Below are 18,621 nucleotides of genomic sequence, written 5' to 3'. Positions count from 1 at the left end.
ATCACAACCACTCACATTCAATATAGAAAGTCTCAGGAAGAAAACATCCTCACATATTTTGTACGAAATCAATTAATTTACTGACTGTAATTTCATTCTAACATATTTGAATTAAATAATTTTGTTATTTTTTGTACAACAAAAAAACTGAAAATTCTGTGGAACCCGCCGTTGCAATAAAGTCATCAATGAAATGTTTAAACAAATAATGCAAATAATCTCGATATAAATTCTAGTACTCATAGTATATTTCTCCTCTTTTATTTTAGTTATTTAGTTTCTATATAATTTATATAATGTAATTTATTTTTGTTTTTAGTTTTATGCGATTTTTTATTTTATATTATTTTCGATGACAAAATAGAAAAAAGTGTGGCAAATAAGAAACGGAATATACAATTAATATAACATAAAATAATTATTTTCTCCCAAGGAAGTAAAAACTGTTGAATTTAAATTTAAACAGCCACAAGGTCGTATGAGTGCCGCCATCAATCATACGCCGCATTATGTATAAACGGTAAATGCAATGTTTATTGGATCGTATGAGTAACGCCGTCACTTATACTCAATCAACTATAAACTTTTGTTAGAAATTTAGTTTATTAAAATTTTTCGAAACGTTGTATAACTACCATTAGTCCTATCTTATTTGCCACACCTATCTCTATTATATTCTTTGTGATTATATATACCTATTTTCTTATTTAAAATTAATATTTTTGTTACTCGTTATTTTTTCACTATTTGTTCAGGTTTCCTATTCGTTTATTTCTTTTCTCACAGAAAGAATGAAAAAATGAAGAAAATCAAATTCACATTTTTTACAAACATATTAAATTTTAAGCAAAATTATTTACATTTAATTTTATTTAATGATTTTCTCTCTCATTTTTTATTTAGTGCATATATAACAATAAACACCTTTAGTATATACAATAATAAACAAATAAAAAGAAACTATTTTTAAACAAAATTATTTTGTGTTGATTTTTGTTTTATTTTATTTTTCTTTTGTTACCAAATAAAGGTTCCTAAAAATAGTGGAGGGGGAAAAGCAGAAAGAAACTAAGAAACAATACCAAACTAAAACTTATTAAACTATAAATCAAAGACAAGAACATATTTTTATAAAAAAATAAACTTCCAAAACTTTTTGAAAAATATATTTACAATCAACTAAATATACATATAATGACAAAACAATCTCTATTAACAATAAATTATAACAAAATCCACCCTAAAGAAAACCAGCCCTAAAATAACAACATCTACCTGAAAATCCCTGTGAAGTCAACAAAACTACCTCAGCGTAACTAAAACAACAAAATTGCAATTATATTAAAAAATATATACAATAAAAGAAATATTTAGACATTAATGAAACATAAATTACATCAACTTTGCCTAGCAAACTAAATTAAAAAAAGATGAAACTAAAATACACTAAAATATTACATTACTATTATTAATAAATAAATATATTTGAAAAAAATCCAAAAATATTTATGTTTAAAAAAACTTTAAAAGTTATTAATTTCATAACATACATGTTTACAGATATTAAATGTTATATATTTTATTTTTTGTTATTAAAATTATTATTCCTTTTATTAGTCTCAATTATAGGTTACTTGCAAATGCTTTAGAATCCTATTTCTAATGATAATGCTATTCAAAATATGAACCTATACTGAAACTGTAAAAAGTCATTAAGTCATTTCAAGAAGAAAATCGGTCGAGATCCTTATATATGGGTAATGCTGAAACCTAGACCTACCTATAATTTAGTTCAAATAAAAAATATGTAACAAACGTAACAAAATCGTACCTAAAGATGAATCAATATAGTTATCTTTCGGTAGGACCTACGCAAAAAAAAAACAGTAAGGAAAGTAGTAAAGTCGGACAGGGCCGACTATATGATACCCTTCACCACTATGGGTATATTAAACAGCATTATTAACATGAAATTGTATGAAATAAAATATGTTATATTTATCTAAATGTGAATCGGATAAGATCTATCCACAAACATGTCATTCGTTTGGGGCAAAAGTATGAAAATCGACATCAAACAAATCGACTTCTAGAATACGTAACTACGTTATTCTAGGCTCAATTTTGTACGTTGTGGAAAATTTGATGTCAATCTGACAAACATGAGGAGTTTGATGTACAATTGACGAGAATATATATGGAAGCTATACCCACATATGAAACGATTTCAACGAAGCTTGTCACAGGTTAAGTTATACTAATTTCGGTACGTTTAGTTCCTATCAGCCATATATTGGTTTCTTGGTTCGTTAATTACTTCATATCAGCTATATCTAAATCTCAACCGATTTTTACGAAACTTGGCACACAAAATTCTGGACTAAATTCAGTACGTTATGCAACATAAGAACTTTGGCACATTATTTAAATGAAATCGGACGAAAATATATATATCTAGATCTGAACCGATTTTCACGAAACTTGGCAGACATCGCTCTAGGCCCAATTCAATATGTCATGCCAAATTTCGTGCAAATGGGAAGATATATAAGGACTTTTGTGTACCATTTATATGAAATCGGACGAAACTATATATGGAAGCTATATCTAAATCTGGGCCGATTTTCATGAAACTAGGCAGACATCATTCTAGACTTAATTCAGAACGCTCTGCCAAATTTCGTGCAAATCGAAAGATATATAAGGACTTTGGTACACCATTTACCTTAAATCGGACGAAAATATATATTGCAGCTATATCTAAATCTGAACCGATTGTCACGAAACTTGGCAGACATCATTCTAGACCTTATTCATTACGCTCTGTCAAATTTCGTGCAAATCGAAAGATATATAAGGACTTTGGTACACAATTTACCTTAAATCGGACGAAACTATATATGGGAGCTATATCTAAATCGGAACCGATTTCCTCGAAACTTGGCACTCATCATTCTGGAAATAATTCAGTATGCTATGCCAAAATTCGTGCAAATCGAAAGATTTTCAGGGTCTTTGGTGAGCCATTTACCAAAATTCGGACAAAAATATATATGGGGGCTATATTTAAATCTAAACCGATTTTTCCCTATTTCCATAGTGTTCGTCCTTGGGCCAAATAAATGAGCTGTACCAAATTTCAGCCAAATCGGATTAAAAATGCGACCTGTACTTTGTTTATAATTTAACATCAACAGACAGACGGACGGACATGCATAAATCGACTCAGAAAGTGATTCTATGCATATTCTCAAAAGGAACCATGTGTCTATCTCGTTTCCTTTTGCCTGTTACAAACATATGTACAAAGACATAATACCCTGTACCACAGTGTGGTGAAGGGTGTATATCGAGTGTATATCACGTGTGGATTGAAATCGGTTGAAATTAAGATGGATGTCAACATTCCCGTTTTAAAAAATCGATTTTTTACATGATTTATTTTAAACATACAGTAACACAAGCATGTCTAAAAATTAGAACCAGTAAGGAAAGGAGTAAAGTCGGACGGGACTGAATATATGATACCCTTCACCAATTTGGGTATATTCAACAGCCAGTAAATGAAATTGTATCCATAAACAAGTTATTCTGCAACCGATACTAAATTTTTCATTTGGTCAGATATAGAAGCTATATCTAAATCTGAACCGATTTTTAGGAAACTTAACACACATCATTCTAGACATAATTTATTACGCTGTGCCAAATTTCGTGCAAACCAAAAGATATATAGAGACTTTGGTGCACAATTTACATTAAATCGGACGAAAATATATATAGGAGCTATATCTAAATCTGAACCGATTTTCAGGAAACTTAGCACACATTATTATAGACACAATTAAGTACGCTATGCCAAATTTCGTGCAAATCGAGAGATATATAGGGACTTTGGTGCACCATTTACATCAAATCGAACGAAAATATATATGAGAGCTATATCTAAATCTGAACCGATTTTTCCCAATTTCAAGTTTCATCCAAATTGGATTATAATTGCGACCTGTACTTTGTTCGCAAATATACATGGACGGACAGACGGACGGACATGCGTGATTCTATGCATATTCTCAAAAGGAACCATGTGTCTATCTCGTTTCCTTTTGCACAAAGACATAATACCCTGTACCACAGTGTGGTGAAGGGTATAAAAATCTTGGAGATATATACCCTGTAGGAAATGTCAATTGTGAACCCCATATTGGCTCACTATTGACAATGTACTAACCGAAATTTGACAGCTCCAATAGACATTTTATGTGAAAGTGTCTTTCGGAAGTCAATAGTGATATTGTCTATGGTGAGTCAAAGCGATATTGGAGTGTCATTCGAAAGTCAATAGTGGTATTGTCGATAGGGACAATGGTTATATTGTCTTATCCATTGTCCACAAAATCAAAATATTTTCAGCACAAAATTCGTCGACAATCTGACAATTTTTATTTTGATAACAAATGTCTGTTCATACACTTTACCACACTGTGGTACAGAGTGTTAGGTCCTTTGGTATATGTTTGTAACAGGCAATAGGAAACAAGATAGGCCCATGGTTCCTTTTCCCAAAATATACAAATAATTTGTTGTCCGATTTTATCTATGTTTGTCTGATTGACACAGCATTTCGAACAACGTATCGAAATGGGACAAAAATAACTACTGGTAAGTTTGGATCAAATTTAGATAATGCTCCCATATATCTTTGTTATCTTTGTTCGATTTTATGTAAATGGTGCATCAAGTGCCCAATGTTTCTCCGATTGTGACGTAAGCTGGCACATGAATTAAATTAAGCTTAGAATTTTGCGTTTTTTTTCATATTTCCGACTGACTTAATGTTAATTACGCACCAAAAATGATCTGGTCTCCAGTTGAAACAAATTTCCAGCATACAAAAACAACCCTAAAATCTGCCCTAATGAAATGGAATTTTGTAGAGGTTGCCGAAGACATTAAGTCGGTTCACATGTAAATACAAATCTCATATTTAATTTAGTTCAATTGTTGATAAAGGGTATCATAATGTCGGCCCCGTCCGACTTTCTACTTTCCTTACTGATTGATATATCCCTTTGGTGCCATCAAAATTAACTGCAATTTAGTTCCATTTTTGGACATTACCTCGCTAATTTCGGTATTTTGAATATTTTAGTCACATTTTCCAAATAAAGGTAAGGAACTCGGCATTTTAGAATTGCTGAGAATAAAATACAAATTGACAGATATTTTTATTTTCATGTAGATCTATGTTTTTTCATAGGCCCCATATAAAGCTTAAAGACAAACTTCATGTTGGATAAGATACAAGCAAACTTTATGACATTTTGACTTGAAAAAACAATATATTCGAACAGATTATAACTTAAAATTATATGATCTTTTTATTTTATATGAGTATGAAAAATATACATCATCTTCACATAAATTATATTTAAAGTAACATTTAAACTGAAATACATGCATACATATATAGTCTGATAAACAGATTAACATTAAAGCAACATTGAAATTCATATTTGTTATAAATATTTTTCGCTCTACTGAGTGTTAATGATCGAATTGTTAATAGGATATCAAAAATGCAAAAAAATGAAAATAGTAAAAAATATACTTAGCTTTAAGAAAACAAAAAAAAAAAAAAATGAAAAAACACTTGTTACTAAAATTGAATGTTAGAAACTAAACACAACTGAAAAGAATATGAAACGCTTATTGATAAGAATGAAATGTATCGATTCAAAACGAATTGCTAAGATAAACTGTTACAAATCAGAACTTATGATTTAATTATTAGAAAAAGAAAAAAAATTGTTAATATCTCTGGCAATGAGTGAAAATTGTAAGTTGCACCCACTGTAAAGTAAAATGAGAAGTATGAGGTTATTGTGAGGGCGATAGTGTTGTTAATATGAAATGAATACCTCATTTACACAACCTTAGTAATTACTGCGGTTTAAATATATGTATTTAAACGCTGTTATATCAGTTTAAAAGTTATATACGTTTTATGAGAAACAAACAAGCAAAAATATACCTCACTACATTATTAACAATAAAATGTGGCAATTGTAATATTATTTACGATAAATAAAGAAAATAAATAATAAAATATTTTAAATTATTTGTGTTTCATTTATGGCGGGATGCAATCAATGTAGGTGAGAATATTGAAATATTTTAAAAAGTCAATGGAATCGAGAACAGGTGAAAGAGTTAATTTCGGCCAGGCGGAACTTTTGTATATCATCAAAGGTACACTATCAATTATTTAAAATGAAGTTACATGGAACTACAGCGTGACTACAACTTTATTGTAATGAAAATCCTGCAGTGTTTTTCTACGATATGGATGTACTCAAGATGTACAGAGCCGATATTTTTGCCTTATTAGAAATGCTGGGGAAAGGACAGGCGTAAGTAAATCAGATGATTACGCTCTGTATTATAGCTGCCATGAAACAAAACATGAAGTTGGCTGCGGATTTTTGGTTAACAGGAAAAAAACCAATAAGGAAAGTAGTAAAGTCGGACGGGGCCGACTATATGATACCCGTGGTGAAGGGTATATTAATCAGGACTATTAACATGAAATTGGATGAAATAAAATATGTGATATTTATCTAAATGTGAATGTACCTAGATCTATCTATAATCATATCATATCATATCATATCATTGTACGTTGTGCAAAATTTGATGTCAATCTGACTAACATGAGGAGTTTGACGCCCAATTTACTTCAAATCGGGCGAAAATATATATGGAAGCTCTATCTAAATATTGAGCGATTTCAAACAAACTTGTCGCAGGTTAGGTTATACTAATTTCAGAACGTTATTTTCCTATCAGCCTATTGGTTACTTGGTGCGTCAATTACATAAAATCAATCTATAATAAAAGGGAGCTATATCTAAATCTAAACCGATTTTCACGAAACAAGGCAGACATCACTCTAGGCTCAATTCAGTACGTTATGCCAAATTTCGTGCAAATCGAAAGATATATAGCGACTTTGGTGCACCATTTACATAAATCGGACGATACTATATATGGGAGCTATATAGAAATCTCGACCAATTTTCTCGAAACTTGGCAGACACCACTCTAGGCTCAATTCAGTACGTTATGCCAAATTTCGTGCAAATCGAAAGATATATAGCGACTTTGGTGCACCATTTACATAAATCGGACGATACTATATATGGGAGCTATATAGAAATCTGGACCAATTTTCTCGAAACAAGGCAGACATCACTCTAGGCTCAATTCAGTACGTTATGCCAAATTTCGTGCAAATCGAAAGATATATAGCGACTTTGGTGCACCATTTACATAAATCGGACGATACTATATATGGGAGCTATATAGAAATCTGGACCGATTTTCTCGAAACTTGGAAGACATCTCTCTAGGCTCAATTCAGTACGTTATGCCAAATTTCGTGCAAATCGAAGGATAGATAGGGACTTTGGTGCACAATTTACATAAAATCGTACGAAACTATATATGGGAGCTATATCTAAATCTGGACCGATTTTCACGAAACAAGGCAGACATCATTCTAGGCTTAATTCAGTACGTTATGATAAATTTGATGTAAATCGAAAGATATATAGGTACTTTGGGGCACCATTTACATGAAATCGTACGAAACTATATATGGGAGCTATATCTAAATCTGGACCGATTTTTACGAAACTTGGCAGACATCATTCTAAACCTAAATGATTAGGCTGTACCAAATTTCGTGCAAATCGAAAGATATATAGGGACCGTTTACATTAAATCGGATAAATATATATAGGGGAGTTATATCTAAATCTGAACCGATTTTTTCCCAATTTCAATAGGGTTCGTCCTTGGGCCAAATAAGTGACCTATACCAAATTTCATCCAATTCGGATCATAAATGCGACCTGTACTTTGTTTACAATTTAACATTGACAGACAGACGGACGGACGGACGGACATGCATAAATCGACTTAGAAAGTGATTCTATGTATATTCTCAAAAGGAACCATGTGTCTATCTCGATTCCTTTTGCCTGTTACAAACATATGCACAAAGACATAATACCCTATACCACAGTGTGGTTAAGGGTATAAAGATTCCAGATTCACTCCAGTAGATGATCGAATTGCTATAATCCGTATAAAAGCGATGTTATTCTACATCATTATAATTTGCGCACATGCACCGACGGAAGACAAAAATGAGTAGACCATAGACATATTTTACAAGCGCTTTGTAACAGCATAAAACCGCTGCCCTGCCCATGCCATTAAAATTCAGCTAGATATGGTAGTTAATACCACCAGATTCAAGCAAACAACGAGATATCTAACTGATCATGTTGTGATAGACGGAAGGCAAGGAGTGAATATCGATTCGGAAATTGGCTCTAGGATGATGAGTGGTGAGTTTCGGGAAAATCACTCGAGATTTCGATATAGCTCCCATATATATGTTCGTCCGATTTTATGTAAATGATGCACCAACGTCCCTATAAATCCTTCGATTTGCAGGAAAGTTGGCACAGCGTACTGAATTAAGTCTAAAAAGATGTGTGTTAAATTTCGTGGAAATCGGTTCAGATTTAGATATAGCTCCCATATATTTTCGTCCGATTTTCGGTAAATTGGGCACCAAAGTCCCTTTGTATCCTTCGATTTGCACGAAATTTGGCATAGCGTACTGATTTGAGTCCCTTTATATATTTTCGTCCAATTTTATGTAAAGGTTCCTATATATATCCATCGATTTGCACAAAATTTGGCATAGCATACTGAATTAAGTCTAGAAAGATGTGTGTTAATTTTCGGTTCAAATTTAGATATAGCTCCCACATATAGATTATATTTTTAACATCGCGGCGTACCGAATAGCGTGTATCAATTTTGCTATCAATAGTTTTCCATAAATTTTCCCCATATTACGCAGACGGCTCTAAATCTGCTCGAATGAAATTAAAGTTAGGATAAGTTGGAGAAAGAGGGAACATAGACATGATATTGTTAGGATACATACATATGTACAATATACCCAAAGTGGTGAAGGGTATCATATAGTCGGCCCAGTCCGACTTTACTACATTCCTTACTGGTTTAAGCTTGGATTATGGAACAAATGCTTTGTCTCGAGCTAGTTAAGTAAGTAAGTATTGAGCACCAGTCACTTCTTATGACAAAAATGTCTCGACTTCCGATGTTATAATTAATGGATGGGATTATTATGTAGGGAGTATACAAAGGCTATGCAAAAACATTTAACAATATAAAAATTGACCTGCCCCCGATTTGCATCTGATTTCCTATTGCATTTTTCCGAGATACTAATTAGAGAACGGAGTGAACGGAAAAGTGGACAACTCCAAAACATGAACCAAAAAGCTTAAGTAATTGTTGTAATATAAATAAGAATATACGTAATATTACGTCAAATTACAACCAAGAATTTAATTTATTGCCAAGGAAATAAAGTTGAAAAATTCCTTGATGAAATCGGAATGTTTGAGAATACCAACTAAATATGATGATACTGTCCAATTTATTCGCATCTCATCATTTAAATTAGCAGCACGATTGAGTAGTTAAATTGAAAAAATGTTATCACTGAAACACGATTGTAAATAGAAAAAAATTATTACACCTCTTATCGATCGATCTGTTAATTTGGCGTGTTTTAAAATAATGTATGACACCTGTAATTACACTGTCAGAATCAGTTTTTCTGTATATAAAACACACATTTTCAAATTTGATTTAAAATTTCCAATTTCCAAAATGTTTCGAAGTGTCGTCAAACCATTCCAATTGCTGCTTCTTATTTTATTGTCGCCATTTATCGCGATAGCAGCACGCTATGAATTCCTTGTGGACAGTGATGACATTTTCGAAAAATGTCCTAATATACCCAACACAAACGGAATACATGATCTCTTCGATATAAAAAATATAAGTATCAAACTTAATGATGGTCTTGTGGATATTGAAGGCAGTGGCGTCTGTAAATGGGAAGGTATTGAACCCACAGATCGTATCATGGTACGTACGTATGTTGTTTCATCAAGATGTATAAATAAATTAGATGTGGTTTTTATTCTTCAGTTCAGAGGTGAATTTTTTAAATTTCAACGAGGTGCTTGGCAACCAACACTCTTTTCCTCATACACGTCTGATTTCTGTGCAAGACAATTTGATCCCGTGTCAGTTTGGTATGATGTTTGGACCCGTCATATACCTGAAGATGAGCGTAAATGTTTAAATAATTATGGTGTAAGTCTTTTTAGGAAAATGATTTTTGTTTATTTAATTTGTTATTATTGTTATTGTTGTTCTATGCTCTATTTTCCGACAGCACATCTATCACTTAACCAAGTTTACAATTAATACGATTTATGAATTTAATACAAATGTCGAGGGTCGTTATAAAGTTGTGTCCCGTTTTGAGGCATATGATTCAGCAAATCGGAAACGTTCCCAGGAAATATGTTATCAAACAATGGGTGAGTTTGTTAAAATAAAAAAATAATTTCATATGGATAATAAAACACTGCGTTGGTTTCTACCCATAACCTAAAGATCCATAAAAAAAAAACAAAAAATAAATTGAATAAAAGTTCTCAAATACTGAGGCAATTGTTTTTCAGCTTTTATTTATTTTATTCGCATTTTTTTCTTTTCTTTTCTTTTTTTTGAGAATACCGTTTTTATATAGGAAAACTTGATAGGCACTTTTTCTCTAAGGTAAACTTTTTCTATGAGAAAACATACTCTGTTACAGAGGAATAAAATAGAAAAACAATTAAAAACAGTAAGGAAAGTAGTAAAGTCGGACGGCTATATAATACCGACTATATAATACCCTTCACCATTTTGGATATAATGTACATATGTATCCATACAATTGTATGTCAATGTTCCCTCGAAGGCACATACTCATGTCTTTCTGCAAACTATGATACATTTAATTTCATTCGTGCAGATTTAGATAATGGGAAAAATGAAAAACGATTTATAGCAAAATTGATACACGCTATTCGGTACGCCGCACTGTTTAATTTCAAAATTTAATTTCAATCAGACACCCGTTTGAAATACATTTGGAAGCTATGGCTGGATCAGCACCAATTTCAACAGAACCCAAAAACTTCATTCACGTCTCAAATTGATACGTTGCCTAAATTTCGTGCCATTTATGTAAAATCGGATAAAAATATATATGGAAGCTATATCTATATCTGAACGGATCTTCACGAAACTTAGCACACACACTATTCTAGACCCAATTCAGTACGCTATGCCAAATTTCGTGCAAATCGAAAAATGTATTCGCACTTTGGTGCACCATTTACATTAAATCGGATGAAATATATATGTAGGGCTATATCTAAATCTGAACCGATTTTCATGAAACTTAACATACATCATTTCGATTTTCATGGTGTGTGTGTAGCACACACCATTCTAGACTCAATTCAGTACGCTATGCCAAATTTCGTGCAAATCGAAAGATATGTAGGGACTTTGATGCACCAATTACATAAAATCGGACGAAAATATATATGGGAGCTATATCTAAATCTGAACCGATTTTTCTAGACTTAGTTCAGTACGCTATGCCAAAATTTGTGCAAATCGAAAGATATATAGGGATTTTGGTACACCATTACCTTATCACAGCGTGGTGAAGGGTATAAAAAGGGGGTTATATGGGGATTACGCCAAAAGGGGGCGAATATTAATAATTTTTGGTAGAGAGATTTGTTACCATATACGACTACAAAATACCAAATTTCAGCGAATTCTGTAGAAAAACGCGCTCAAGAACCCCAAAATACCGAAAATTGGGGGTACCCCTATATGGGGGCTATCCGAAAAAATGGAACTATATTCATAATTTTATGTGGAGAGATTTGGTACCTATTAAGAACTCAAAATACTAAATTACATCCAATTCGGTGGAAAAATACGATCAAAACTCCCAAAGTACTGAAAATTAGGAGGTACCGTTATAATGGGGGCTACCAGAAAGTGGACCTATATTCATAATTTTTTGTGGAGACATTTAGTATCCAATAGGAACCCCAAAAATTGGGGTGTATCGTTATAAGAGAGATATGCCTAAACGTGGACCGATACATCCCATCTTCGAACTTGACCTGCCTGAAGACAAAAGATAACCCTATGCAAAATTTCAGCACCCTATCTCAATTCCTTCAGAAGATAGAGTGATTACAACAGACGCACGGACAGACGGCCGGACGGACATGGCTAGATCGTATTAGAATTTTACACTGATCAAGAACATATATACTTTATAGGGTCGGAAATGAATATTTCGATGAGTTACAAACGGAATGACAAAATTAATATACCATCCATACTATGGTGGAGGGTATAATCAAGTTTTCAGCACCACGTGGAACCATAATACATCGAATGAATTTGTGAAGTATGACTGCATCCTCCATAAAAAAGACTAAATCTTCCATGTCCCAAGTTTTCTGAGTATGACTTGGAACCTCTGGAAATACGCTGGACCGATATAACATATTTTTCAAACCTTACCTTACCAACGCGCAAGACGTCCAGTAGTCTCGGACCAACTGTGGAACTTGAGAACTACAGCTTCGAGGTAGTTAAAGACTTTATATACCTTGGTACCGCCATAAATAAAACGAATGACATCAGTTTTGAAATTCGGAGAAGGATTGTGATGGCCAACAGATGCTACTATGGTCTAAGTAAGCAGTTTAGAAACAAGGCCATCTCCCGCCAGACCATACTCACACTTTACAAGACGCTGATACTACCAGTGCTATTATATGGATCAAAAGCATGGGTATTTACGCAGGCGGATGAGGCAGCTCTTGGGATGTTTGAAAGAAAAATTCTACGAAAGATCTACGGGCCGATCTGCGTCGACGGTGAATATCGGCGTCGAATGAACCACGAGCTTTACAATTTATATGCGGACATCGACAAATCAGTCTTATTGAGATGCAGCGACTACGGTGGCTAGGCCATGTTGTGCGGATGAATGAGAATGCCTCAGCTCAAAAGGCATATAAAAACGAGCCTACTGATGGTTCCCGTAGAAGGGGAAGGCCACGAATTAGATGGAAAGACCAAGTAGAAAACAACATATTGGAACGTGGTCTTCCAAATTGCTAGATTTGCGCACAAGACCGACGCGCTTGGAAATCATTTTAAGCTCGGCTTATGGAACAACCGTTCTGTAACAAGCCAGCTAAGTAAGTAAGTACCCTTTAATATACTGAAAGTTTGGAGTTATGACTAAATGTTAATTGAAATTTGGGGAATACCGAAGACTACCGAATAGAAAACCAATATCATTTTTTTTTATTTGAGGGAGATTTGGTACCGAGTCCGAATCCGAAAAAAACCTACTTAAAACAAATTACAAATTGAAAAACGTGTCCAAAATCTTTACAATACCGAAAGTCATGAGGTACCTTAATTGGGGTCTATACATAAAAGTGAACTGATATTTATAGGAGTAGGAATAATTTGTGGAAACTACACAAAACGAGGACCTATAAAACAATATTAATATTCCATACGTGGTCTGTTCCAGTATTTTTTTAGTAGTAAAAGGGAAACATGTCAAAATCCCTCTCAGAGTACAAAATAAATTAAAAAGTTCGGAAACGCAAATCTAGTAAAAATGTCAAAAATACTTACTTACTTACTTAGCTGGCTTGTTACAGAACGGTTGTTCCATAAGCCGAGCTTAAAAAAGATTTCCAAGCGCGCCGGTCTTGTGCGCAAGTCCACCAATTTGGAAGACCACGTTCCAAGATGTTGTTTTCTACTTGGTCTTTCCATCTAATTCGTGGCCTTCCCCTTCTACGGGAACCATCCGTAGGCTCATTTTTATATGCCTTTTGAGCTGGGGCTTCTTCATTCATCCGCACACCATGGCCTAGCCACCGTAGTCGCTGCAGCTCAATACGACTGACTATGTCGATGTCTGCGTATAAATTGTAGAGCTCGTGGTTCATTCGACGCCGATATTCACCGTCGACGCAGATCGGCCCGTAGATCTTTCGGAGAATTTTTCTCTCAAACACCCCAAGCGCTGCCTCATCTGCTTGCGCAAGTACCCATGCTTCTGATCCATATAATAGCACGGGTAGTATCAGCGTCTTGTAAATTGTGAGTTTGGTTTGGCGGAGGGTGGCCTTGTTTCTAAACTGCTTACTTAGACCATAGTAGCATCTGTTGGCCATCACAATCCTTCTCCGAATTTCAAAACTGATATCATTCGTTTTATTTATGGCGGTACCAAGGTATATAAAGTCTTTAACTACCTCGAAGCTGTAGTTCTCAAGTTCCACAGTTGGTCCGAGTCTACTGGACGTCTTGCGCGTTGATACCATCAGCTTGGTCTTCTCGCCGTTTACTGCCAGACCCACTTTGGCAGACTCCTTTTCAATTTGTTCAAAGGTGGCTGTTACCGCTCGCAATGTTCGACCCATTATATCGATGTCATCGGCGTAGGCGAGTAACTGGTGTTGTTTGGTGTACAGAGTGCCATTTCTGTTCACCTTTGCGTTTCGTACGACCTTTTCCAGTAGGATGTTAAAAAGATCACACGACAAACTGTCACCTTGTCTGAATCCTCGTTCGGTAGTGAAGGGCTCCGATAGGTCCTTTCCTACTTTAACGGCTGACCTTGTGCCACTTAAAGTTATCCTGCATAGCCGTATTAATTTTGCAGGAATGCCGAACGCAGACATGGCTTTAAACACCTCTGAACGGATAGGGCTGTCGAATGCGGCTTTATAGTCGACAAATAGGTGATATGTGTCGATGTGTTTTTCGTGGGTCTTTTCCAGGATTTGGCGCAGAGTGAAAATCTGGTCTATGGTCGATTTGCCAGGTCTGAAGCCGCATTGGTATGGTCCGATGATGTCATTGACCATTGGCTTCAATCGTTCACACAGCACACTGGATAGCACTTTATATGCGATGGGAAGGAGACTTATTCCTCTATAGTTGGCACATATCGTCTTGTCTCCTTTTTTGTGCACGGGACACAGGATGCTGAGGTTCCAATCATTGGGCATGCATTCATCTAGCCAAATTGTGTTAATCAGCTGGTGCATGCTCCTGACCAGCATCTGGCCACCAGTCTTGAATAGTTCGGCTGGTAACCCATCGGCTCCTGCTGCTTTGTTGTTCTTGAGCCGATTAATTGCTTTTATGACCTCATCTTGGCTAGGTGGTATACACTCTATACCATCATCTCCTATTGGTTCTGGGGTATCTTCTTCATCGCCACTATTTGATACTAGCAGCTTTTCGAAATGCTCCTTCCAGATCCTCAACACGCTGTCTGTATCTGTCACCAGGTTTCCTTCTTCATCTCTACAGGAGGATGTGCCTGCACCAAAGCCTTCGGTTTGGTGTTTTACTCGTTGGTAAAATTTCCGGACTTCATTCTGACTCCTGTACATCTCGATTTGCTCACGCTCACGTTTTTCTTGTTCTTTCTTCTTTTTTCTGAAAACACGTTTCTCCTCTCTCCTTTTCTCCCGATAATTCTCCATCACGTTACGTGTTGCTACTGTCTGCAGGGTTGCCCTATACGCTGCGTTTTTCACATCAGTAGCAATACGACACTCCTGATCGTACCATGGGTTTCTTGGTGGTGGTTTTTGGTACCCAATTGTTCTTTTTGCTGCAGTTTGTAGGGAGTGGGCAATTCTTTGCCATTGTGCTTCTATACTATTATCGGGACAAGAAGTGCTTTCTTCAAGCAGATGGGTAAGTTGAGCGGAGTAGGCCTCGGCTACCTGTTGTGTTTGCAGCTTTTCGACGTCGAGTTTCCGTGTTGTATTAGATCGCACCTTTGCTGCAACATTTAGACGGGTGCGTACCTTGGCTGCCACAAGGTAATGGTCCGAATCGATATTCGCTCCTCGGATCGATCGGACGTCTAAAACACTGGATGCATGCCTTCCGTCTATCACAACATGATCAATTTGATTTCTCGTTACTTGATCAGGAGAAATCCAGGTGGCCTTGTGTATATCGAGATGCTTGAATCTGGTGCTGCTAACTACCATGTTTTTTGCTGCCGCGAAGTCAATCAACCTCATGCCGTTATCGGATGTTTCTTCATGAAGGCTGAATTTTCCGACGGTGGGGCCAAAGATATTTTCCCTTCCGATTTTTGCATTAAAATCTCCTAGCAGAATTTTAATGTCATGGCCAGGGCAACGGTCATATGCTGTTTCTAGGCGCTCATAAAATATATCTTTGGTCTGTTCATCTTTATCTTCGGTCGGAGCATGGGCGCAAATTAGACTGATGTAAAAGAACTTCGCTTTTATACGGATTATAGCAATTCGCTCATCTACTGGAGTGAATCTGGAGACAAGGTCTTTTATTCTCCTGTTAACCATAAATCCGCAGCCAAATTCATGTCTCGTTTCATGGCAGCTATAATACAGGGCGTAATCGTCTGATTTACTTACGCCTGTCCCTTTCCATCGCATTTCCTGTAAGGCAATAATATCGGCTTTGTACTTCTTGAGTATATCCGCCAAAGCGAACACTGCCCCTGTTCTGTATAGCGTGCGCACATTCCAAGTGCAGATTCGCAGATCGTGGTCCTTTATACGTTTGCGGGGGTTGTCAACATTAGGGGGGTTTGGTTTTCTTTTTCTTTGCTTTTTCATAGTAGGTTGGGTTTTCCGAGAGTGGGCAACTAACCCGACGCCTCAACCCATTTTTTTATAGTTCTTATGGGTGAACTCGCGGCACATATTAGCTCACTATTTCATCGGGTGATGAGAATAGCTCCCCAGGTGGCACCGCGGGGAGGTCAGTGTCCACAATTGAGATGAAAGAGGGACCAAGATAAGCCTGGGCTTCGCCATGTTAAAGCTAATCAGAGCCGTTGCTTGGTATCTATCATCCCCTACGCCACCCATGTCAAAAATGTCAAAAATAGAATAGGCAATACTTCAAAATCAACACAACAGCCAATCAGAAGTAGGCATTCCCGTTTACCATTTTTACTCGGACAAATTTTTCGAGTAGAAAGTTTACAAAGAGAGCGACATTTTGTTTTCTGTTCTCTTAAATTTGGTTTAATGTTTTACCAGTTTTGTGGGTTCAGGAACGGGTTTCGAGTAAAAAGTTACAAATCTTGTAAAATTAGTAGATTACTTTTGGTTCAGGAACAGAACTAAGATGGTGAAGGGTATAACCCTTCACCACACTGTGGTGCAGGGAATTGCGTCTTTGTGCATATGTTTGTAACGGACAAAAGGTAACGTGATAGACACATGGTTCTTTTTGAGAGTATGCATAGCATTGAGATGATTTAGGCATGTCCGTCTGCCCGTCCGTCGGCCTATGTATTCCTGTGAACAAAGTACAGGACGCATTATGGTCCAATTTAGATGAAATTTGGCCCAAGTAACTTATTTTGCCCAAGGAAGAACCCTATTGAAATCAGTTTTGATTCATATATAGCTCCCATACATATTTTCGTCACGTATTGACCTTCGAACTTGACCTTTCTGTATACAAAAGGTCATTCTTTGCAAAATGTTGGCAATCTATCTGAAATCATTAACGGACATACAATATTATGCCGATAAGGAATATATATCGTATAACATCGAAAATGAATACATCTATGATAACTTTGTAACACATTTTTGTCGATCTTCCAATTATAGTATAACTGCCTAAGAGTATGCTATATAATTTAGTTTTATTTTTATACCCAAAGCCTTAAAGCTAATGAGGGAGGGTATGTATATACACTTTGATACGACAGAAATGTGCCATTCCCGTGTTTCTTTGGACCAAATCCATTTCAGACAATTTGGAGTCGATTTACAAATGTCCGATCCGTCTATCTGGCCGGCTAACTCTCGAGGGGAGAAACCGATTTCATCCAAACATGACACGTCGTAGTATTTCTTCCAAACTTAGTTCAAGTTCGAAGATAAAAAATATCGGTCCACTACCACAAAATGGTTAAAATTGATTTGAACCAAACTTTGTACAAACTACATTTCATTACCAAGCCTAGATCCAGTCTACTCCTTCTGGTACCTACCCCACAAAATTTTCAATATTTATAGACCAATATAAGGATAGAATGTCAGATTTTAACCAAACTTTGCACAATCTATTTAGACCTGTTTGTGTGCAATGGGACAAAATTATGTAAATCTATTTTAAGCAAACTTGACACACGATATTCGCTATGCTGCAGCACAGCACACGGTACAAAATCTCAATCTAACACCCGATGATTATTTGGTACACAATAACATGAAGTCGGTCCAAATGTGGCCACAGGCTGGGTTTTACTAATTTTTGTACTTTCTGCAAAATGTTGTGCCAATCTGTCATATTTAGGGTATTTGGTGCACCATTAACTTAAAATCGGAGGAATATATATATATATTAGGTTGGGGAAAAGAAATCCATTCTTGAGTAACAGTTAAATTAGATTTTTAGCTCCTGGGCGATGTTTCGACTGCTAACATGCCCGTCAACTTCAATCATTTCTCCGATTTTATCGACATTTTCGACGAACACCAAAAATTTTTTTACTTCAAGCAT

The 18,621-nt window shown here is 35.6% G+C and overlaps 1 protein-coding gene across 1 annotated transcript; it reads left to right on the top strand.

Moving 5' to 3' along the window:
* Window positions 1-9,783: 9,783 nt before the first annotated feature.
* Window positions 9,784-18,369, top strand: LOC133329130 (uncharacterized). The gene is made up of 4 exons (XM_061537625.1): window positions 9,784-10,044; window positions 10,108-10,275; window positions 10,358-10,505; window positions 18,236-18,369. The coding sequence occupies exons 1-4, from the start codon at window positions 9,784-9,786 to the stop codon at window positions 18,367-18,369; spliced, it is 711 nt and encodes a 236-aa protein (XP_061393609.1).
* Window positions 18,370-18,621: the final 252 nt, after the last annotated feature.

Source organism: Musca vetustissima, unplaced genomic scaffold (genome assembly GCF_032173495.1).
Source record: "Musca vetustissima isolate MV318-11 ecotype Yass unplaced genomic scaffold, APGP_CSIRO_Mvet_v1 utg7330, whole genome shotgun sequence".
NCBI lineage: Eukaryota > Metazoa > Arthropoda > Insecta > Diptera > Muscidae > Musca > Musca vetustissima.
The sequence above is the reverse complement of the archived record's forward strand: the minus strand, read 5'-3'. Positions and strand labels throughout refer to the sequence as shown.

Excerpts from the sequence above, each read along its gene's own strand:
- LOC133329130 (XM_061537625.1), top strand. The coding sequence starts at position 9,784 with ATGTTTCGAAGTGTCGTCAAACCATTCCAATTGCTGCTTCTTATTTTA. Across the intron at positions 10,276-10,357 it reads AATGTTTAAATAATTATGGT|CACATCTATCACTTAACCAA; the intron begins GTAAGTCTTTTT and ends ATTTTCCGACAG. Across the intron at positions 10,506-18,235 it reads AATATGTTATCAAACAATGG|CAAACTTGACACACGATATT; the intron begins GTGAGTTTGTTA and ends ATCTATTTTAAG.